General features: G+C 34.7%; 1 protein-coding gene across 3 annotated transcripts in view; it reads right to left on the reverse strand.

The window, feature by feature from the left end:
- The window catches only part of LOC101208548 (nuclear pore complex protein NUP160), a 52,421-nt gene that overhangs the window by 27,001 nt on the left and 1,179 nt on the right, over nt 1-24,241 (reverse strand). For 2 of the 3 annotated variants that reach the window (XM_011650807.2, XM_011650804.2), the window contains exons 4-10: nt 23,946-24,006; nt 19,399-19,556; nt 18,619-18,701; nt 17,902-18,009; nt 17,673-17,770; nt 7,105-7,225; nt 127-309 (exon numbers count right to left, since the gene is read on the reverse strand). In XM_011650807.2, coding sequence (XP_011649109.1) covers nt 127-309; nt 7,105-7,225; nt 17,673-17,770; nt 17,902-18,009; nt 18,619-18,701; nt 19,399-19,556; nt 23,946-24,006 — 812 coding nt within the window. The remainder of the gene's footprint in view (nt 1-126; nt 310-7,104; nt 7,226-17,672; nt 17,771-17,901; nt 18,010-18,618; nt 18,702-19,398; nt 19,557-23,945; nt 24,007-24,241) is intronic. The other variant, XM_011650805.2, reaches the window with a different exon arrangement.

The following is a 24,241-nucleotide window of genomic DNA, read 5'->3' on the forward strand; positions in this document are numbered from 1 at the left end:
AATCATCTTAATTAGTTAAAAATGCACTTGGACCAAAGAAATCCATTGCTCCATGTACGACGAAATATACTTTAACAGAATCAAGAACCTACATAAACAAATCCTAGATATGAGAGTGAAAAGAACCTCATCTTCAATGAGAGATAGAATCTCTTGTTTCAGTTCATCAGAAGTCATAGATTGAAAGTTAGAATCTGTCCGGTGCCTACTATATTCAAGCAAAGTTGCACGAAGAACCCTTTCATTGTAAACCCCAGGTTGTAGTAGTCTGCGCACGAATATAGAAGATATGAACGGCACAACCTCATCCTGATGTACATTAATGAAGCTGCTATAAGTGTCAAAATCTAACTTAAAAACAGAAGTATGTGGCTCTAATTAAAAAAATTATTGTAACAATGATTAATGAAATAGATCGTCGTAACTCGTAAGTATTATGGATCTACAGAAAAGTGTCAATATCGATACAAAAATACATATTGAACATACTTCAGCCAAATGTCAGACACATGAAATCCAATCTCTGATCTCATGTTATTTTTAGTTTTTAATCAAAACTAAGAATATTTACATAAGGAACAAAAATATAAATGACAAAGATTATCTATGAGATTATAAAAGTAAAAACAAACATGGGCAAGCTATTGATAAACGAGAATTAAAGAAAAAATCAGTGAGAGATGATATGAGTGAGAATCGACTAAACCTTAAGAAATGGGCAAAAGAAAAAACAAGGGAAGAACATGAATGATCTATGCAAAGACATGCCCAAAAAAAGAACATCAAGGTAAAAAGATCCCCCAAGTCCAAAGGTCCTGATTGAATCCAAGTTATTAAAAACCTGCCACACAAAGAAGGGCAAGGAAACCAACAAACCTAGGATGTGAGGAAGGATTGTATCAGCAATGGAAAAACCTTTGGAAGGGCAAGGAAACCAAAACTGAGAATCATACCCCCCCCCCACACCCCGATCGTAAGGCAAAGAGAGGACAAAAGAAAATGATGTAACCTAAGTAACTTCAAGGAGAAATTCTCCAAGAACCAAGATTATGGATTTTTTATTAGAATGAATAATATACTTCATAAATAGGATAAGTCTCCGATTTATAGAGTTCTATTACAATTGGGGGTAAAAGGGAGTTAACCTAGAATATTACCAAATTACCCAATTAACCCTTAGTCTTCTTACATCATTCTACCCCTCCAAAAAGAAAACTCGTCCCGAGTTTTATAAAGAAGAAAATTTTGAAGCAAAAAAAAAAAAAAAAGAATGAAATAAACTTGTTACCAAACCAACCTCCTACATTTTAAACAAAAATATTATGATCGAAGGGATAACATTGAGACGAAAAATCAAATATGGCCACTAAATGATGAACCTCTCCATAGGCCATAAACCCCAAAAAGATGTTTCTTTCAATCTCACTCAAAACCATATTCAAAGAATCAGTTTCAAAAGAATTAGCTTTTGAAGGAAATCCTTAAAGAATCACATTTTCTTTATCGTTCACTTCAAGTTCTTCGACAGTTTGAAGATTCAATTCCACTGTAACCAATGTGTCGTTGTTCTGCTCGGTGTTTGATACTTCTTTTTCATCTTCTTCATTGGATTTTTCTTCACTTGAGACCATTTCAAAATCAACATTTTTAAATTATGTTTTTCAATTTTATCTTCATGGTTTTCTATTCGAAAATTTTCCAACCGTGATTTCTTTGTTTTTTCTTCTGTATATGAAACAAATCTGTTCTTGGACTCTTGCCAATAAATTGATGGTTGATCTACATGTTGAGTCATTCTCCCCAATGAACGTTGATTTCTTGGGAAATGGGTTTGATTGGATCGTTGGGCCATATTTTGATATTGTCGCCTTCTTGTTCTGTCCAAAACTGTCTTAGAAACATCATCGGAGTCACTAGAATCACTAGAATCAATTTTCCAATTTGGATGATGATAGGCTTTTTGAGAAAATCGAGCAGGGTCAAAATTTGAATGTTGAAATTCTTCTTCTGAATCACTTGAATCAGAACATTGTTTATGGAAGTAAAATTTATTTTCTTGTCTATACCATCTGCTGGTTTTTTTTCTTAGATATCTTCTTTGATCGATAGTAGTCTGTTCTTGCAAAATACTCTTGGTGCATGGGGATGGGATCTCCCCTTCAATCTACCAATTTGAAGTAATCTAAGTAACTTCAAGGAAAAATCCTTCAAGAACCAAGATTATGGATTTTTTTATTAGAATGAATAATATACTTATCTATAGAGTTCTATTGCAATTGGGGTAAAAAGGGAATTAACCTAGAATATTACCTAATTACCCAATTAACCCTCAGTCTTCTATCATCAAAAAACCCAAGAAAGGAGAAGGAGAAGACGACAAATCCATCTAACAGAGGATCAAAACAACTAAATGATTCCCAAAGGAGGATAAAGATATAATGGGACTAGGCAGAGATATCCCTCACCCAGTCATTCTGAAAAGTTGGTGCAACAAAGCTCAAGCCCTGGAAGCAAAATCCTCAAGGTCAAATCACTCTCTCCAACTCTAAAAAATTCACTCAATCTGATTTCACAATTCCTGTTTCTTCTTCACATTTAACGCGAGAGGTTCTAGAAAACCAATCCAGCCCATGCCGCAAGAGAAGAAATCAAGGGTCGACAAGCTATTCAAGGAGGAACCTCAAACAGAGGAGGTTTCGACAAAAGGCCTAGTAAGTATGATACAACTGGTTGAACAATTATTGTTTTTTAGCAGTTTTGTGGTTTCATATTAGTGAAGATTCAGTAAGCTGGTTGTTTGTGCTCTTGGCATTGCCTCTTCACTCATCTCGAAGCTTATCGTGGACATGTTGTCAACTTTCTTTGGATTCCTTTTGACAATCTGTTTTAATTACTTTGTACCTAGTTTACATTCTAGATTCCATTTGTTGTTCTAGGATTTTGATTAGCGAGCTGCTATTCCTGTCTTTGTTTTGGTTATTGTTTGTATATGTTTTAGTCGTTTGGCACTCTGTATAATTCTCTTGTACTTTGAGCGTTAGTCTCTCTTTTATTATTAATGAAGAGGCTTGTCTCCATTTCAAAAGAAAATAAAGATGAAACTCCACAGCACTTATATTCAGTAATTGAGGCTTGTGATATCACTTTTGCTTAACAATTCAAGGCGTATTCTTGGGATACAACGTTTCTTCTGTAATTGGCCAGTAGAAAATTCCTTCTTGAGTCAATCGCGGGCTGGGAGACTTAACAAAAAAAGAAAATGAATGTCTATGGATTCGGGAAGATAATGTGACCGATGAAGTTTCTTCGAAGGAGATACACTCCGATCATAGGAAAAGAATATGATGCACGTACTAAATTTATCAGGCTAAAGATGGGGGTTGAAAGTACTGGTTTTTCTTTCATAGGTTTTCAGCAGCAAAAAGGAGGAGAAACTTGATTCCTAGCTCACAATAATCATGGCTAGTCTGTAGAAAGTCGTGTTGAAAGATTATTGAACTTCAAGGGTTAGTGCAAGACTTTTTCCAGGGTAAGTTTCGAAAGAAGATTCAATCTCTGGGTTTGAGAGATAATCCAGCAGCTGAATTCGTGGATCAGATGTTCTCATGTTATCCTGTTTTGCTCTTGTTCTAATTTAGTGGCTGATTTTGTATTTTTGCTTTGTTTTTGGTCTTATGATGTAATCTTTGTAAGTAATTCTTTTTAGCTTGAGAAGTGCTTTAGATGTTGATCAAATGTTCAGCTTGTTGCGAGCACTAAGTGGGTGTCACCCTAGGGGTACAATCTTAGCTCCTTTCACTCTTAGTATATTTCTCTGGTACATCGAGCATTAGACTCATTCCATTTATTAATGAAGAGGCTCGAATCCTTATCTGAAAAAAAAAAGATATCCCTCAACCACTGGTCTGTTTTTCCAATAGTAGATAACCCAACTGCTCCCAATGTTAATATGAATAAATTGAGAAGTCAGGTGCAATTACTTTCCACGAATTTCAAGAGGTGCCCTTTTAATCCCTCACCAATTTATTCATAGGAACGAGGCTTGTATTTGCTAACAATAACCTTGTGTCAAAGGCCACTGGCTTCATGATAGAATAACCAGGCCATTTAGCCAACAGGGTTGTGTTTCTTGTCCTAACATTCGAACTACCTAAACTCCAAGTCCACAAACTTAGAGAAGTCACTCGTAAGCTTATCCATTTCCTTTCCAGTCCAAGACAATACTCCAAAGAGAGACAAAAATTAAATAGGGAAGCCACTTGGGACCAATTGGAAATAGTGAGTCTCCAAAAATCTCAAGGAGAAATCCCAAGAACCCAAATAGAATGAAGGGAATACCCCAACCTCGCAACCCACATGGTTGGCCTACCTCTCAATTTTGAAAGAATCGTAATTAATGCCCAAAATTTGATATTTGTCTATGTATATTCTAAGGCCTGAGGTCATCTCAATTCTCAAGAAAAGCTACCATATGATTCAAATTGATAAAGGACTCTCCATTTGATTGTGGTAATTTTTCATCCATTTTGTTTTTCAACTTTAAGCATCCATTTTCATTTTATATCCATGAGTGTCCGAGTCAACTTACCCGCACCTCAACTAATCTCAACCTACCTGACCATACAATGAAAAAATACAACATTTAAACAAGACTCCAAGAAGCATGATATTATCTAATCAAAGATGAACTCCTCCAGTTCAGGCTAATGTCTTGGATGGAGTAGGCTTCACAAGCTTTAGCTAAGGAGCACCAAGAGGATGCAATCATTTTAGCACATTTCAATCTAATCATTCAATTGGAGGCCTTGTTTTGGAAAATTCTTTGATTTCACTCAAACCAAATTAATGAAAGAAGGGCCTTAATAGCGTTTGACCATAACAATCTTGATTTTTCTTTAAAATTGGAGTGATTAGGAGTTGCAATACATTTTTCTTGAATCCATAATCAAAAGCCCAACTGATGATGAAACATCCTAAGAGTTCAAGCCAAGAATTCTCTGCGAAGGAACACTTCGAAAACTGTTCCTTAGAAAACAGATGCTGTAAATCTTCGTATTCCTGCAAACATATAAGACAAATGTTTGGAGATAAGCTGTGAAAGGGAAGTTCCAGTTGTAAAACCGAGGAACAGTTCAGAAGCCCTTGTTAACCCTTTCATTCCAAACCTTGAATCGATTGTTCAAGATTTACAATCGATGGATGTGTATCAGCTTATCTAATGAAAATTTCCGTTTTGATTCAGCTAGTCGTCAAACTTCTCCATGGTGTTCAAGAGAAATTAAGGGCACGTTTGATAAAGTTCATGTTTCTTACCATTTTTTAGGAAACAAAGATGTTTTGTTACCATTCTCGTTTCTCGTTCCCAAAATTTAAGGAAAGTTTCTAAAAATTGGGTAAAAATAGAGAAATTATGGGGAATAGTCTCTCAATTCTGTTCCAATTTTTTTTTATTTTATTTCTATCACGTTTTAAAATCTCTAATTGGCTTGTTGGTTGGGAGTCATGCCTATTTTTACTTTTGACATAAAGATCTTGAGTTCAACATAAAGATCTTGAGTTCAATTCCCAACTTTGATGATATTTTTTTATTTCTTTCTTTTTTATATTTCTTAACTTGTTTTATTTTTTTCTTCCTTTATTAATTTCTCATATTTATATGTTTAGTCTTAATTTTTTTTTCCTTTCTTTATTAATCTTTCATATATATTTTAATATATTTTTATTTATTTTTATTTTTTTTATTTATTTTCATTTTTTCTTCCCTTAATTTTTCATAATTATATGTTCAATTTAATTTTGAATTATAAATTTTCAATATTTAAATTAATGTATTATTTGATTTTCAAATTTTAGAACTAATTTCATTTTTTTTCTATTTAGCTATATTTATTTTATATTTTATATTTATTAGCTTTTTATATTTATATGTTTAGTTTAATTTTGAATTTTAAACTGTTCAATATTTACATTTATTATGTTCAATTTAATTTTAAATTTTAAATTTTCAATATTTAGATTAATGTATTGTTTGATTTTCATATTGTAGATATAATTTTAAAATTACTTTTCTATTTAGCTATATTTATTAATTTTTTTTATATTTATATCTTTAATCTAATTTTGAATTTTAAATTGTTCAATATTTAAATTTATTACATTCAATTTAATTTTGAATTTTAAATTTTCAATATTTAAATAAATGTAATTTGATTTTCAAATTGTAGGTCCTATTTTATAATTTCTTTACATTAATTAATATTTATATATAAAAAATTATCAAAAATAGAACATTTGACAAAATATTTACATTTCATAGAAAAATCAAGTGGAATAAATCTTGTCTTTTAGTAGTATTGTTCTATGAAGTGTAAATAGTTTGTTAATGTTTTTTATTTTGAAAAAGCTCCTTTTTATGTATATATATTTAATTTAATTTTGGATTTTAAACGGTTCAATATTTAATTTTATATATTACTTTTATCTGAATTTAAATTGTGAATATGTTTATTTAAATGTTTTCAGAATTTTAAATTTCAAATTTTGCAATATGCATATTTATATTTTATTTTAAATTTAAATTTATTATTTTTAGTATCATCGAAATTAGTAAGAATTATAGTTTATATAAATTTTTTAACTAAGATAATCATTGAGGTTATCTTTAATGTTTTACAACCACAATATTTACAAAATAATATAATTGAGTTGAATTTGAATCAACATCTTTTAAGATAAATGTATTGAATGAGAAATAATATTTCAAATCAAATTTTAACCGCATATGATTAATAAAAATTATTATATAATAGTTATTAATTTTGTGAATTTTTCTATCCAAGATGTATTTTTTTAGAGGGAGTGTTTATGCTTTCTTTAATATTTTGTTTCCTTGTATTTGAACATTAGAATCTTCAAATTGTATCAATGAAAAGTTAAGTTTTCTTTCAAAAATAAAAAATAAAAATAATAAAAAGTTGCGCCCAAATGTCTCATGTGTCTAAAAGCTGATAAAAAGAGAGAGAATGCTAATCAGGTTTCAACAACACACAAGAAAACATTGGATTTTCAAATGATGATAATAATAAGATACAAAAGAAATTTTACCTTTGCCGAAGAAAATATTGAATGAGTTATCCAAAGAACTGCATCAGAAGAATAATCAGCGCTCTGAAATAATTGGTCAGCAACAAACTCTTCTTGCAAAGCGTAGCATTGTGCTTCTCCCCTATCAGATGAATATGCAGAAATCAGCATAAACTAAACAAATCTTATTTAGAACACATCACTTTAGCTGTTGAGAATGAGAAACACTTTCATTGACAGTGTCACTTTACAAATATGGTGAAGGTTTCCATCTAAAATAGAAGATGAAATGTTATTCCAAATTAAAGCGAGACAAAGTTTCTCTGCTCTGAAGACAGTATCACTCTGAATTGGACTAATTGCTCTTGAGCCAGAATTCAAGTGAGACAAAATTACAGTGGATTTTTGCCGGTGGATTGTATGGATGATGTTTGATGAAATTTTTATCTTAATTTCAGTGATATTGACTCTATTGAAGAGCCTACATGTTGTTTAAAATGCCTTCTTTTTTTTAACAAGAAAAGGCTTCTTAATTAAGATACTGATACGAGACTAATGCTTAAAGTACACTTGGAAAAAATAAGCATAAAGCTATGGATCAGGACATCTCAACTACATTGACACCCCCTTAGCACCATTATCATCTCCAAAAAGAAACTTACAAATTACATAACAAAGCCGTCTCCAAAAACTAGTAACAAAACAATCTGAATAAAAGACTTGAAACAATACAGACTTGGCCAATATTAATCAAACGTAACAACATGACTATGAAAAGTAGTAGAGGAAAAGTTTCATCTTTGCCACTTTTTCACCCAAGAGATTTAATTCGTAGAAATAAAGCTACAGATTAGGAGGTGCATCCGGGCATCTCAACTGCATTGACACCCCCTTAGCACCATCATCATCTCCAAAAAGAAACTTACAATTACAAAGCCCTCTCTTAATTCCTCTCCAAAAACCAGTAACAAAACAATCAGAATAAAAGACTTAAAACAATACAGACTTGGCCAATATTAATCAAACGGAACAGCACTATGAAAAGTAGTAGAGGAAAAGTTCCATCTTTGCCAGTTTTTCTGCCAGGAGATTTAATTCAGCAAAAGCCCCAGAGAGAGGACCAAACCGGTGTGTTCAATTGAGCAGCTTCAAATCTATTAAACCAAGAAGTTTCCTTATCGTGGAGGACTTTGGTTTTTTTCCAAACCACAAATCAGCCAGGACTGCTTTCACCTATTGCTCCAAAGGATTTGTTGATTCTTTTTCAACTTTGCCCCTACAAAATCCGAAAAACATTGTCTGCGGCTGTTTTTTCAAATACCCAGTTGTTGTCAAAAACACATAAATAAAGCAGACCAGAAATTTTTAGCTTGGAAGCCAAATGGTCGATATTTCAAAGGGCTTTAGCTTTCAAACAACCTTGCCAAACAGAATGGTGTCATCAGCACATTGAAGAATGGGAATGTGGATCTTCTCCTTTCCAACCACAAAGCCTTCATAATGCGCATTCTCAAACAACTTATTAAATAGCTCCCAGAACCTCACTGACAAGAAGAAATAAATAAGGAGATAGTGGGTCTCCTTGCCTCTGACTCCTTTATATGCCAAAATTGGCCACTAGGCTTACGCTTACCATTGATGAATATGGAGAATCTGAGATTTTTCAAACCACCCAAATCCAAGACGACCATTTGGAATCAAACTTTTTGCAGTACATTACCTTTTTCTGAAATAATTTTCCTCCCATTGTTAAACAAGTCTCTTCATTAAGATAAGATAATGATATGAGACTAATGCTCAAAATACAATGGAAACAACAAGCATAAAGCAACGGAATATGAGGTGCATCCAGGCATCTCAACTAGATTGACACCCCTTTAGCACCAATATCAACTCCAAAAAGAAACTTACAAATAAATTATTAAAGACTTAAAAATTACAATCATCACCAAGAATATTCAAAAATAACAAAATCCATCCTTTAGCACGATACTCTTCTACAGCCTCATTTGCAATTAAAACCGAATCTAAAATCTGTCTTCCCCCAATGAAGGCGCTTTGGAAGAGGCATATAATTGTGCCAACTTGTTTCAAACGTTCAGCTAAAACTTTGGCCACCACCAATTAAGTTAGGTTGGTGAGGCTGATGGGTCTGAAATCTTTTACAAAAGTCACATCTTCTTTCTTTAGAATCAAGCAAATAAAATTTTCCTGGACACATGCATGTAGTCTTCTATTGCTGTAAAAATCATCAAGTAGATTTCTAAATCCACTGTTGAACTTTGGCCAATGTTTAATGCGGAATTCAGTAGTGAAACCATCCAGACCCAGGAATTTATTCCTCCTGCGTGCTTTCACTGCTTTGAAGATTTCCACTTCTAAAAAACGAGTGCAGAACGCATTCTGACATGGTGAAACACAAGGCCAATCAATGATCAAAGGATGAATCTTTCTCCTGGAAGCCTTGTGTAAAGATTATCAAAGAAACCCAAGATGAGTCTTTCCATGTCCCGAAAAGATCTAATTGTTGCCTCTTGATCAACCAATTCCATGATTAGATTCCTCCTCTTTTTTGCGTGGAAAAGCCAAATTTCTCATCTCCCAAAACCAACCTATTAAGCTTACTTTTCTGTATATAATTCCTTTCTTCAATTCAGTAAATATTCAATAAATCAGCTTGCAGGGAAGATCTGAAGACAATCTCCTCTACTTAAACCAACAGTTTCTGCAATTGCATCCCATTTCTCCAATTCTTTCAAGTTCTCTTCTTTCTGTTTGAGGGTTGCCTAAAAAGAAGCATGCCAAGCTTTAACTACTGATTTAGCTTTCCTCAGTTGTTCATGTAGAATAAAACCAGCCCAGCCATTGACATTGGGGTTAGTTAAAGCTTCTTCCACAACTCTGTTGCGATCTTTATTCAGCAGCCAGCTATTACAAAATCTGGAAGGTGAGGGACTCCATAAAACTACTGGGCCTCTAACAATAAGGGAAGGTGATCAGAGAAGGTCTGTGCTTTGCCAAACTAGTATTATTTTTAAACGCTTCATCCCACTCTTTATTAATAAAAAATCGATCCAATAAGGATCTAGAGACCGTGTCACCCTCTCTGGACCAAGTGTATCTTCCATTTTGAAGGGGAATTTTCAAGAGGTTTGCCAAATCAATGAAGTTGTTAAAGATCTAAAATTCCTCGTGTACTCCTACCAATAGGAAAACATTCATGTGCCCAACAAGTAGAGTTAAAATCTCCTCCCATACACCATGCCTCAATACAACAGTCTAAAAGGGATAAAAGTTCCGACCAGACGAGTCTTCTTTCTCTGTAACCGCAAGGGCCATAGACATTGGAGATCCAACAAATCTTTATGCATTTTACTGACAAAGAAAACCTTCCTTTAATGGTTCCAACAACAGATACCTTACTCATATCCCACAGAGTCAAAACTCCTCCAGAAAAGACAATGGATTCCCCAAAATCCCAACCAATTTAACTAGAACTCCATAGTGATTTTATGAAAGTATCATCAAAACTATCCATCTTTAATTGTGACTCTTCATGTTCTGGTGCATTTTTTTAAAGGAAACAAATCTCATTTTTTATAAAAAAGAGGCAAAGCTCAAAGTACAAGAAGGTTATACAATGAGGCAGAGCTCATGTTCGGTACATTAATTACTTTTTTGGCCTGAACGGCAATCTCTGTCTCCTTCTCCACTGCCAGTGAGGAATCATGAATATGATTCAAAGTTTCAAAAGGATTTCTTGCAAAAGGGAATATGATTCAAAGCTTCGAAAGGGTTTCTTACAGAAGGGGGAATGTTAAGGTGGATTTAAGAATAACTAATTCAGGGGGGGAGAACGAAACATCAACCTCTTCATCTTCCAAAGCTTCTCTTTCGATGGGATTTTAAAATCTTTAACAACAAGAGTTCCTTTGGTGAAAATAGGGGGAACCATAAGTTCAATATCACCAAAATTCAAGAAAATGTTACCTCTTTAAAATCTGTAATTTCAATAGTTGTAGGCATAAAACCACAAGTTTTGTTTGACCTGAATCCGTGCTTCACTGCAGTTTGTGAGATTTAAAGTTTTTGTAGCAATGTTCTCCTCCCGCCCAAAATAATCACCAACTAACTTCAAACATTTTTCTACACCAATAGTCCAAAGAAAGGTTTATAATTCTCAACTATCCTCCAAAACCTTTCATTACTAAAGGTCTGTTGTGATTGAATTTATCCCATTTCCCAAACGTGAGGTGAAAAGACCCCATTTCCTGCCATTTCCCTGCTTCATTGATGAAGTACTCTATCGAGCCCTAGTCAAGACTAACGAGAGCATTTTCATCAAACAGAGGGTTGATGATTTTTGTTTGAAAATAAATTTCCAACATCTTTTTAATCTCTCTCCAATCATCAAATGTGAAGAGTCTTGTAACAATCCAAAGGTGGCTGAAGTTTGCTTGGATGACTTCAATATTTTTAATCACCCAATGACTCTGTTTTACTGCCTTCAAAACAAAGGAAAACAAATGAAGTGAGAACTTCCTCTTCCACTTTGGTGTTAGTCTGATAATCAACTTTGTCGGCGTCCTCATTTAGTTTCTTTCTAACAATGTCTTCGATGTCATTCGATTTGACCCTGACTACATAGCTTGAGTTGTTGGCCTGGGATGAAAGTTGAGCCTTGGGATTGTTACGCGAAAATCATTTTACATATTCTATCTTAAATAAGAAGTATCCAGCATGTTGGGGAAAGACCTCCATCCCTGTTTGGCTTCCCTTGAGCACACATCCGTATGGTCGAATGTCCTCCTGACTTTCACCAAAAATCACAACTTAACACCCATCCATTCTTTGCCTTGAATTTCAACAACTTCAATCTTCCTCAATCTAAATCTTCAGGCTTTTGATGGTATCGATCTTCTGAACCTCTTAAGAGTTCAGAAACTGCTTCTAGTAACCAAATTAGTTTTGTTTTAAATACTGACAAAATTATTTGAGCTTCCACATCTTCGACATGAAAACTTTCTTCTTCTTCCCAAATGCAATAATGTGATTGAAGAACTTTGAAACTAACCACTTCCACTTTAAAAGTGCTACTTGGGCTGAAAGATATTTTCAACGGAGAAACTTCCAAGAAGGAACCTTCACCAAAGTGCCGCAAAGCAGGAGAAGGGTGGAAGAAAGGAGAGAGGATAGAGGACTTACCTTTTCTTGTTAAGAATATACTTGGTTCCTTAAGCCTTTGTTGAACCATAAGATGCTTACGCCTTTGTTGAACCATAAGATGCTTACGCCTTTGTTGAACCATAAGATGCTTACGCCTTTGTGAAAATACACTAAGGCTTAAAATCTCTATGCCTTGCCTAGTAACTAGAAAAATAATCGTAATTTGCCTAATTCTTCAAAAGTAGTAAGGCTTGAGCTATGATAATTTGAACTACTAATATTTTCACTCTTACCTAATTCTTCAAAAGTAGTAAGGCTTGAGCTATGATAATTTGAACTACTAATATTTTCACTCTTGTGAACTTAAGAATGTCGAAAGCAAATATATATATATATATATACATAGTATATATCAATACTATTACTATTTTTTTTTTTAACGGAGACGGCCTCTTTATTAATAGTAATATAATAATAATGAGACAAAAGCTCATAGCACCCTCATCATATCCAATCAAGCTAAAACCCATAACAAAGGAGTAATGTCTAAAAGCAAAACAAACACAAAAGAAGTACAAAGAAATACAAATACTAATATTTTTTTTTTGAAAAGGAAACGAGTCTCAGTATTATTAATAATGAAAATAGAGAGACAAAGCTCAAAGTACATGAGGGACATACAAAGAGCAAAGGGGGAGGGGGAGGATCAGCAGGCGCATCCAGGCATCTCAACTAGGTTGACACCCCCTTAGCGCCCTCATCACATCCATAAGCGAAAATAAAAACCCACATAGTAGGTTAAATAAAAGCAATACAACAGAACAATAACAAAGTAAAGGCCACAATACAAGGCCACAAGATGATAAAGCAAGACAGCAAGCCAAAAACAAAGCAAAAGTAATAGTCATCCTTGATTGAGCAAAAGCTGATTAGAGCAGAAGGCTTGATCTGGGAGACAAGAAAAACTAGAGCTTCAAGGTGGGGAGGCTATAAAGGCTGGCCAATTTAAAACAATCTCCTGCGAAGAGTAGTCCTGAAAAAAATTGGATAATGAGCACCATGAAGATGCGTTCAGCCGAGCAGAATCATAGCTTTCCATCCAAGTCGATGATTTTTCATGGACAACTTTTTGGTTTCTTTCAAACCAAATTTCAGCTAAATGAGCTTTTACTGCACTTGCCCACAAACAATCAGGTCTTCTTCTTCAAGTTTGGACCAGCAAGGATTTGAGACACATTATTCTTAAGAACATGATCAAAAACCCAACAAAAATTGAATGCTTGGAGAAGGCGGAACCAACATTTAGAAGCAAAGACACAATCAAATAAAAGGTGCTGGATGCTTTCCATGTTATTAACACAAAGGGGGCAGACATGAGGTGAGAGGGCATGGAAGGGAAGCTTTCTTTGAAGTACCGAGGCACAATTTAAATTTCCGAAGAGCATAATCCATATGGAAATATTTATCCTTCTTGGGCAGTTAGATTTCCAAAGCCTTTTGTACAAAGAGTTTTCCAAAGAAGAAGATGTCGAAATATGCTTAACCAATGATTTTATCGAGAAGGATCCTGAGGTTTCAAGAGACCAAAACCTTTGATCTGGAAAGGAGGCTGGCTGTGAAGAAGAAATCTGACTCAACAAGGTCTGGAAATCTAAAATTTCCTCATCATTTAGCAATCTTCTGAAAAAGATGGACCAAGAATTGGTTGAAGCGTCCCAATGATCTGAAACAGACCCATTTAGATTGGTTGCAATCCTAGCCAATCTTGGAAATTTACACTCCAAAGTGATAATGTTAATCCAAGGGTGCTTCCAAAACAATATTCTGCTTCCATCACCTAATTTGGAAAGAGCCAATAAGTCAATTTTGCGCCAATGCCTTGATATGCTAATCCAAGGACTTCTTAGACTCACAGACTCTTTGTCACTTGAATGCCAATTGAAAGTGCTACTTCCATGAATGCTTCTAATCACTTGACACCAAAGGGAATTTTGTTCTTTTGAGAAACGCCATCCTCACTTAGATAATAAGGACAGATTCTTGTACTTCAAATTGCCCAAACTAAGTCATCCATCTTTGTAAGATTTAATTACAACAATACAAATACAAATACAAGACTAAACATCCTTCTAAATAAAAGGCGACCGAATAGGCGTAAAACTTGCACCGAAACAAACTCGAGATCTTTGGAGAAAGAACACCACGAGGAGGCTGAGAAGTGGTGACTCCACTAAAAACTTATGCTAAGAGGATTGCTCTGAAAATATCTCTGGAATCTTTCCAAGCACAATTCTGACAATAATACAAACCAGTTGAGAAAAAGCAAACAGGTGCTGTAAGGAGTCACTAGCAGCAGAGCATAAGTTCAGACTGAAGGGGATAAACAGTGTCCAAAAACCAAATTCCAAACATTCCAAACATAGATCCACAACTTTTATTCAGAGGAAGCAAATAACTCAAAAAAATTCTAACAGGAGTCAAAGGCCACTATCTTTGATCAATTTTAACCCTTTCTTTCCAGTGTTACTAAAGCCCAAAGGAATCTGAAATTCACTCACTTCTTTAACCAAAAATTATTTGAGACAAAGGTTCCAGGAAACTACTTTCTGTTAAATTGCTAAACATCTTCTTCTTATGTAAGTCAATTGGAAATCGTCTTGCCAAACTATAATACCAATAATAGAAGTATCAATGATGATGAAGATGTCCTTTTAGAATTTTTTTATTAAGTGAAATTGCAGGGGTGAGGTTTCTTTTTACACTTTTATATGATTATCATGTTTAACAATACTTGATCATACCAATTTAGGTTTTGCAAAATGTATTTAATTCATTATTTGAGGCTTTCGCCTCATACCGCCTGAGTCTTACAGCTCACTTCTTGGAGAGGAAAAGCTTTGAGGCCACATTTAGCCCCTTTTAAAACATTGCTCCTCTTCTACCCTTTTGAATTCGTTCTCTTCGTTTTCTTCCTCGATCAGAGATACCTCTAAAAGAATGACTAAGCACCAACCAAAAGTAAGGAATTTTGTTAGGCCTCCAATTATGAAAGTTCATGAGAGGAAAAAGAATATGGGTAAGAAGGGAATTTTGATTGCTGAAAAAGGGGAAGGGGCCAGCTGAGCTTGGGAGCGTTTTGAGCTATTATCGAACAGTGGAGTCAAATGGTTGTTAGGGTATTTGTAGGGTTTTGGGATTAGTGCGTGATAAATGTTTTCGGGATCTTAAGTCCTTGGAGAAGGGAATAGCTCTCAATGGTCCTTATTTTATGTCTCGCATCTTCTTTCTTCCTTTCATTCTCATCTCTTGTTCTCTTTGTTATTTTGTGGCTGGAATTTGTTACTCCTTGTGACTAGTGAGTCAGTGACCTCATACTAACTCGAGAGTAGTTGATTCTTGGTATTGGGAAATATTTGTGCAATTTGTGTTGTTTGTGTGAGTTTACTGTTTGCAAGGGAAGATACCTTTCAAATCTCTCCCTCTTATTCAAGCCATTCCGGAAGCATTTTGTTAGAAGAAAGAGAATTGAAGCATCTAAAAAGGGACTCATCAAGGAGTTGTCCTTAGACTAGATTACCGATGTATTAGAATCAAAATGTACTAAAATCCTAGCTCCCTCTCAAGCAAATAGATCAGATTCTCATTCCTCTCATCTTCAACACATTGATTACTCTAGTTTTTCAACGCCTACTACTTCAAAGGTGAAATTCTTGAAAGTTACTCCAAGTCATTCCATCCAAAAAGAAGTGCGAGACAACTTTCGATTTTCCATTCAATGTAAGTAATGAAGAATATCAAAACTTTGAAACAACAACGGAAATGAGGGGTTGTTGCAAATGGAGCCTTTAGAAACAGACCTAAACGCTCTGTTTCCAATTGATGAAGAATTAAAAGATGAATTGAAAGTTGACAAAAAGTGTTTGGTTTGCCCATCATCAGTTCAGCCCATCAAACTTCTAGATAATCCGAAATCTATTGTAGCTGATTGGGGACTATAGCTTGGCTGATCCTTCCAAAAAGATTCCGTGTCCACCAAAGGCTTCATTGCCTTTTTGCACAAGGCAATCCATAGGTTATTTTCATTCAAAGCGGAAGGCAAAATCAAGATTCAAATGATGTTTTCTATAATAAGTGCTAGCAGTGAAGAGTTGGAAGAGGGCTTTATTAATATAATTAGATTATTCTTAGGAGATATTATTCTTAGGAGATATTATTCTGGAGATATTATTTGATATTATTTCCTTAAGTGTATTTCTCTATGGTTATATATAGGCTTGTATCTCTATTAAGTAATGAATGAAATATAGATTAATTCCATAAAATCAACAGGCTTGATTTAGGGGATTTTAAGAAAAAGTCGTTCCACATGTCATCCTTGAACGTGTTTTCAGTAATAGCCTATATGCTTTGTCATCAGAAGATGCTCCATCAAATGGCTTGCTTCCTCATCCTATAAACAGAGAAGTGCATCCTATATTAGCTTTGTCCCATTTGTTGATCTTTCTGTGAGATTTAAGAGGCTTAGTAGTCTTCTCCTCAAGATTGGTACCTCAATTGTGTTTTAAAAATCATGGAAGTTGTTGGGCACCCGTGTTCGTTAATGAATTTTTCATGAAATAATTGTTTGGGGTTTTGTGGTAGCTAAGCTCTTTCAGTTGGTCCCCTTCAGATGCATCTCCTCCAAGCTTTTCATAGATTTCCTCTTTCATGTTTCTGGTTTTTTAGTGCACTTTTGTTCCTTTCCCATCTCATTTGTATTGTTTTTAATTCAATTTTTTCGTTTGTTTTTATGCCTTGTTGGTTTTTTTTCTTTTTTGATATTCGTGAGTGTTCGGGCCAGCTTATGCGCACCTCGACTAATCTCACGGGACAACCCGTCTGATCATACAACATTTGGGTGCAAGGAAACTCATAGGAAATTAATTTCTAGGTAGGTGGCCACCATGGATTGAAGTCATGACCTCTTAGTTAGATATTGAGACTGCCTCCTTTTTACCACTAGGCCAACCCATGATGATTTATGTCTTGTTTGGTGTTTATAGAGCTCTTGAGCCTCGGTTTTGTTTGTTCGTGTATATGGATTCTGAATTTGTTGTCCCTTAGAATTTCTAGCTTTTTGTACAAGTCTATTGTACTTTGAGCATTAGTCTCATTTCATTTTATTAATGAATAGGATAGTTTCCATTTCAAAAAACACACTTCTTGGTATTCTACAAATTACACCAAACACTTTTGTAATTACGGCTTTTCTATGATCTTTAACAACTGGAAGGCCTTATCTACTATAATTTTTTGGGAAGGGTTTTTCTCAACCCCCCTGTTTTCTTTCGTGTTCATGAATATAATTATTTGTTTCTTATCAAAAAAAAAAGAAAAAAACCCAAAAATAAATAAATAAAAATAAGGTTATCAGATAAACTTACGAATGACCATCTGAAGCTAACAAGTCGAGAAAGATCAATGCGTTATCCTTTAAGACCCATATCTTATCATATGCAAGTTTTACGTCGAGACATCCACCCTAATGAAAATTGGAGTAATGACTATCAAGCTCAAAAATCATCTCAATTTAACAAAATTTAAGAAGTCATAAAACTCAAAATTAAATGAGATGTCCTTTAATTTTCAACTAACTGATTCAATGGAAACTACCTGATTCAATGGAATACTGTGTGTTGAAGGCTCCAACAATAGGCTGACCCTATCTCCCCAACTAAAACGTAAGCTATATATGTAGATCGTCTCCAAGCTAAGATCCTCCTTCACATTTATGTAAATATTAGTAGATAAATGGGGAGGTGGTGGGATTAAGAATAAAATTTGACTGTGAAAACATGCTCAACATTAATCTACTAATGGGAATGAGTTAATTTTTAAAAAGAGTAGAATAATAGAAATGGCCTAATTGATCGAAGAAAACATCATTTTCAGAGTTTTTTCTTCTTTTCCTTTCTACGTTTATATACAGCCACCGACATTGAAAGTTAATTTTAGCATATAACTATATCCAACAATCAAGTTCATATTTAATTGTGCTCCTCCTTTATTCTCAACCAAAGCTTCGCTTTTTACAAAAAGAAAAGTAAAAAGTAAAAAAAGGTCCATTCGTACACATCTTTCATTTGCCCATGTATTAAAGACAACATTATAAACTATAACTCTTTGCAGTAAATAGATTAATTGTACAAGTTTTAGGGAACATTAAAACATTGCACCAAATTTTTTAGCTCTATAAACCATAAATCATTGTAGAAAATAGATTAATTGTGCAAGAGTTGGAAATATTATGTTAATTCATGCCAAAAGAAGGAAATCCACATAAATTACATGGAAACTAATTTAAAATAGAAAAACTAAATGAGAAAGTACCGGGTGATTATAGAGAATCGCCAGAGAAATTGTACTCTTATCGGTGTTAGCTTGACCCACCCACAACCTAACAAACCTTGCTTCTAAAACCGAAAAAGAAAGGGAAGTGTGAGCGTAATAATGCAATGTCATAAAGTTCATTTGATGACAAGTTCCAATTCAATTGAATTTTTTCGGAAATTTCCTTCATGTTTTAATATTCAAAAATTTTGGAAACGCAGTATCCATTCAATATTCAATTCAAAAGCGATTTCATTCTTGAAGGAGCTCCATTCCATTTTGGTTCACACTTCACATGATATAACACTATAGCTCTTGTATCATACAAGCCTAAAATTACTACTCTTAAGTTAAAGTGTCTTTTAAGATGGGCTAATGTTACAAGATGCACATACACCAAAAAGTCTCTTGAAGATGAAATTTTATTTGTCACTTTTCACTTGGCCTACTATTACTTGATATCGTCTCGTTAAGACTAATGGGAATCTATTACAGAAAGGAATGGGTAATGAAGGTGCCTCAAATTTAGCCAATTGGAAATCAAGCACCTCATTTCCAAGCGGTTGAAATTACGTTGTGCTTGAATGTTCTTATTTTTCATTGGCTTAGGGATGTCTTGAACACAATTTAAGTGAAGCCATATATTTAAGGAAACTATACTTGTCAATTCATTATTTATCCATTTCAAAACCAAATGTGGATCCAAATCACTCATATCTTCTTCTGAGAAGGACAAACAAAACTTATTGATCTACTGGTGTTTTGGCTAATAGAATGTACCTGCCATAGTTGCAATGTTCATAGAGTGATTAAATACCCTACTATGGCATGAAAGATCCCACACTCGTAAGTTTCCATCAGAATGAAGAACAAACAGAAATTGTCTTCCACAGACCTCAGATATTACCATATCTTGCACAGCTCCTGCCAACTTGACCCTGCATAAACCCAGCTATCATTTCTTTAATAAGAAGCCATGCTATTATTTTTTTAATGAGAAACCAAGTTATTATTCATGAGAGAAAACGCTATCATTTTGACCAAAAAAAAAGGGATAAGAACAAAAGATTCGGCAATAAAATACAACACTAATTTTACTTTTTTCACACGAAAACAAGCCTCTCCATTGAAATATTGAAATAATGAAATGAGACGTACTGCTCAAAATACAATAAAGGAGAGAAAACAAAAATATAAATAACAAGACATGAAATCAAGTACAAAGAACACTTTGCAAAGATTACATGCTAAGTAATAGAAGAAGAAGAAACAAAGCACACCATTTTAAACTAATGAATTGAATTGAATAGTCTAATAAAAAGATTGCAAAGAAAACACCAAGAGGAGGCTTTGACTTGAGCAATCTCAAAACGGCCTAAACAATGAAGTGACTTGTCTCCAAAAATGCGTTGAATCCTTTCAAACCAAAAGTATGAAGAAAATGGTTTTGACTGCATTAACTGAGAATTAATGTGAATGTGCTTTTAAGGGCGAATTGATGGAACTCTTGAAATCAAGTAAGATATCTTTATTCCTTCTATATGTAAAATCGAATTATAAGAATTTGAAATGAGAAGATCTCAATTCGAAGAGCATGAGCCTAAAATCTCAACTGACTGATTGACTTTCCCTCTTCCTCTCTAACTTTGTTTATACTAACCGACTTATGAAATAACAAACTCCTCAGTCTATTCCCCTTCGCATGTGCGTTCCCTTGTGGTCCCCTTCTGTTTCTTCTTCCTTATACTATATTGATGTATGATAGGGGGTCATCACGAACCAACTAAGAGCATAGACATGATCTCCTAAAGCTTCCAATGACCATCTTCTAGAAACATTGCTTTCAACAACTCTTTTACCCTTTACCACTGTCAAGAGATTATGAAAACCCAGCATCACTTCAACATTTAAAATTCTAGAACAAGATTAAAGGGAGCCAAATTTCAAATTGAACCAAGCCCATGAGAGATTATCCAAGGACTTCGAAGACTTTTTCCCACTTTCTCTTCCTTTCTTTCTCAAAAACAGCAAACCTGAAAGGAAACAGACCCCACTCGAGCATACCATTCGTTAAAGTAATGGGCCAATGGTCTGAAGTGATGCTAGACCCTCTTAACAGCCTAGGATTCCCAAACCTCTCTGTCTAGGCTTCTAACAAAAGAACCCTATCAATTCTCATAGTCACCCTACTATTAGCCTAGGAAAATTGACCTCCATCCATAGGTGGGTCCAATAAGCCACTGTCATCAATAAACTTATTGAAGCATCTCATAGACCTAGCAAGTCTCCCACAGGAAGCTTTCTCATCATAGGAACGGACGACATTAAAATCACCCGCCACACACCGTCTTAGCCCACGATAACCAAAAAGATCTCCCAACTCATCCTAGAACAAATTCCTTCCTCTAATCCTCGGGGGGCCATAAATCCCAATAACTCAGAACTCTTCACTATCACCATCCAGAAAAGCTATAGTCAAAGAATGTCTTCCTTTGATCACCTCAGTGACAACACAAGATCTTGAATTCCACACATCAAAATACCATCAGACAAACCCTCAGATTCAAGCACCTCCCATTCCACCCTTCTACATTTCCAGATACTGGCCACTCAAACTATAAAATTCAGTTCTTTTGGTTTCGGTCAAAATGACTATGTCTGAATCCTCTTGGCGAAGCACTTCCTTCACAAACCTCCTTTAGTTTGGCCCTCCATACCCCTAACATTCCAAGAAACGATTTTCAACATTTAGGCCTAGCAAACCCTACCTCTAAAAAGGCTCTCTTACACCATAATTAATCGAGCTATCCAATTTCTTTAATTCCCTCATCATCCTATTGTTGCCTTCCCTGCATTTCTTTCTATTTCTTCCGCCCTTCCCATCCGCCTTAATGTTTCCATTAATCGTGTTTCCTTCTCTAACCTCCACTTTCTTAATGCCCACTAAAGCTAATGCCTCCCATCCCTCCATTCTTTTATTTTCACTAGGCAAGTCATTCTGAGACCATAAGAATCCCCAATAGAGACAACATTGGAAGGAAGCACTCCAACAACTCCTAAATTAACTCCCACAGCATGGGCCATTTGATTAACCATCCACCACCTCTCTCCTAGAGAAGAAACAGGCGCAAAGGGTAAGCCACAACCTACACCTCCTTCACACCTCCCTAGTAAGGATAAGGATTCAAAAACACAAGAGAATAATATAAACACTCATTCCCCAATTGACCAACCCTCTATTTAAGTTGCATTGAACGAAAGATAGAAATTGAGGGGGCACACTCCAGCATCTCTCTCGAACCCACTGGAGGACAAGGAACCAAAGGAAGGGTACTTACCTGTTCTGTCTCAGCGCATGCAAAACCCACCTGATAGGTGTTGGGGAGAGACTGACTTGCTTGGCCCACGAAAACAGCATCCTTAGAAGGCACTTCCACAATATTCAAATTGCAATCCGCAAACTTCGACAAAATCGCTTGAGTTAGAATCATTTCAACACCCCTCTTTCATTAACAACCAATGTTAGTTTTGGAGATGCAGCCAGCTTATTGGTCACTAGCGACGAGAAAATCTCTAGCTCTGTCGTTTCCCCTCCCAAACATCTTATAAGCACCAACGTCAATAAAAATGACTCATCCTCTGAATAACTAATTATTGAGGGGTCAGATCCATAATCATCTTTCGACTCTCCTTCTTCCAATCAATTTTGAACTTCCCATCTCTTTTAGATTTTCTCACTTTGGGAGAAAAGTTAGAGAGAAAACACTGACGATGCCTTTTTGTTGCCTATCGCCTTCAGCCGATTTGAAAACTTGTCGCCTTAGTGTGCGCCTCGCGCTTTGGAAATACTTGGCATTTTGAATACTCGAGCTTTCTTAGGAACAAGACAAATGTAGGTTCCAATGACACAACGATTCAAAATGCCTCTTTTAAAAAAGTCATGGAACACCTTCGAAATATCATCTTTAACAATGTTCCAAAACCTTTTTCCGAAATTCTCTCGTATAACCATCTGGTAAGTCATCAATAGCTTTTTTGATTTCTTTCTCAAAAAAGAAGGTTCTTCCAATATTCCCTTAAAAGTATTAGTCGTATCAATGATTCCACCAATGTTCATATATAAACTCAAGAGAAAAGACACTAAGACAAAATCAATTAGAACCAAATCCTCATTCATGATACTTTATTTCATGAGAACACAAATTTCATTGAGGACATTTAGGATACTTTCTCCAGACTCCTCTTGGATTTCTTTGACAACGTTCTTCGTTATTCAAGCATTAGCATAATTGTGGAAGAATTCTGTGTTCTAATCCCCTTCCAGACTCCATTTAAGCTTACATTTTTGTCTCCACAATTTTTCTTCTTTAAGAATTAACTCTTCCAATTGGGCTAAAGTAGCTCCTTCTCTAAATTCATGGGTAGCAAACCCATTAATCAGTTCAGCAGCATCAAAAGAACTAAGGGATTAAAGAATTTCCTTTTCTTGGATGCCAATAGTGCCAAATTTCTTCCTGTGCTACATTTCCTTTTTTAGATCCCCATTGGATGCCAACAATTGCTTCCAAATTGCCATTACCATTTACATCATTACATATAGGAATCGTGACCTTGTTGCCATAGAAACATCTAGTTATTTACCTCTTTGCCTGAACTTATTTTCCTTAATTATATGAAAGTTCATTTTCTAATCTATCGAATATGATAATAAATCAAAGAAACCAAGGAAAATGACCAAGTACTACTTCTCAAATTTCCAAAGTAATTTATTTTCCAACAAGAAATAAACTTTTCTATGATCAATGAAAAGGTAACAAAAAATTACAAGAAAACAATCTCCTATTAGGAAAATAAAAAGTAAGAAAGTAATAATAATAACAATAAAACCAACAAAGGAAAATGAATGCAACACAACCAAAACAAATTTCGTTTTAACTTGGTGTAATTATCAAAAAAAGAATATAAATGAGAAGAGTTCAGCTTGGACAAAAGAGCAGACTCCCTCCAAGATAAATGCTGAATTTGAAGATCTCTTCTGTTGGGAAGAAATACTCTTCACTCCAAATGCTTGTCAATGTTAACTTTTAAGCATGTGAACTACAATGCCAACTTCCATTGACAATCTTAACTAATGCTACCTTTTTGGACAAGACCTTAAAGTAAGGTTAATTTGTATTAATTATCATCCAAATAAATGTTCTTTAGAAATACATGTTCAAATATGTGCATGTCAACCTTATTGCCAATTATTTAATCCAACACAAAGGTAAGCAAATTTCAAAAGTAAGATGCAAATCTATATCATGTGATATTTCATAAATGGGAACCTTGAAATGAAACCCAACAGACGATTGAATCCTGAATCATCTCGTAGTTCATGTTCAAAGCCTAGAAGGTAAATAAACAGCCATTGTTAGATATACAGCTTAAATGTAACAAAATAATACAGGTTTTAAGGATTCTAAATAAGCGTGGCACAAAAAGTAAAGAAGTAAAACGAATTGGAGGTAGCTGTAAGTTTGCATTTACATCCCTGTGGCACAGCCTAAGTAGTAATGAACAATAATAACGATTTTGAAATAGTAAAACAAGAAGGTAATTCGCAATTGTCAAAGAACTTCCT

The sequence above is a fragment of the Cucumis sativus genome, chromosome 2 (genome assembly GCF_000004075.3).
Source record: "Cucumis sativus cultivar 9930 chromosome 2, Cucumber_9930_V3, whole genome shotgun sequence".
Classification (NCBI taxonomy): domain Eukaryota; kingdom Viridiplantae; phylum Streptophyta; class Magnoliopsida; order Cucurbitales; family Cucurbitaceae; genus Cucumis; species Cucumis sativus.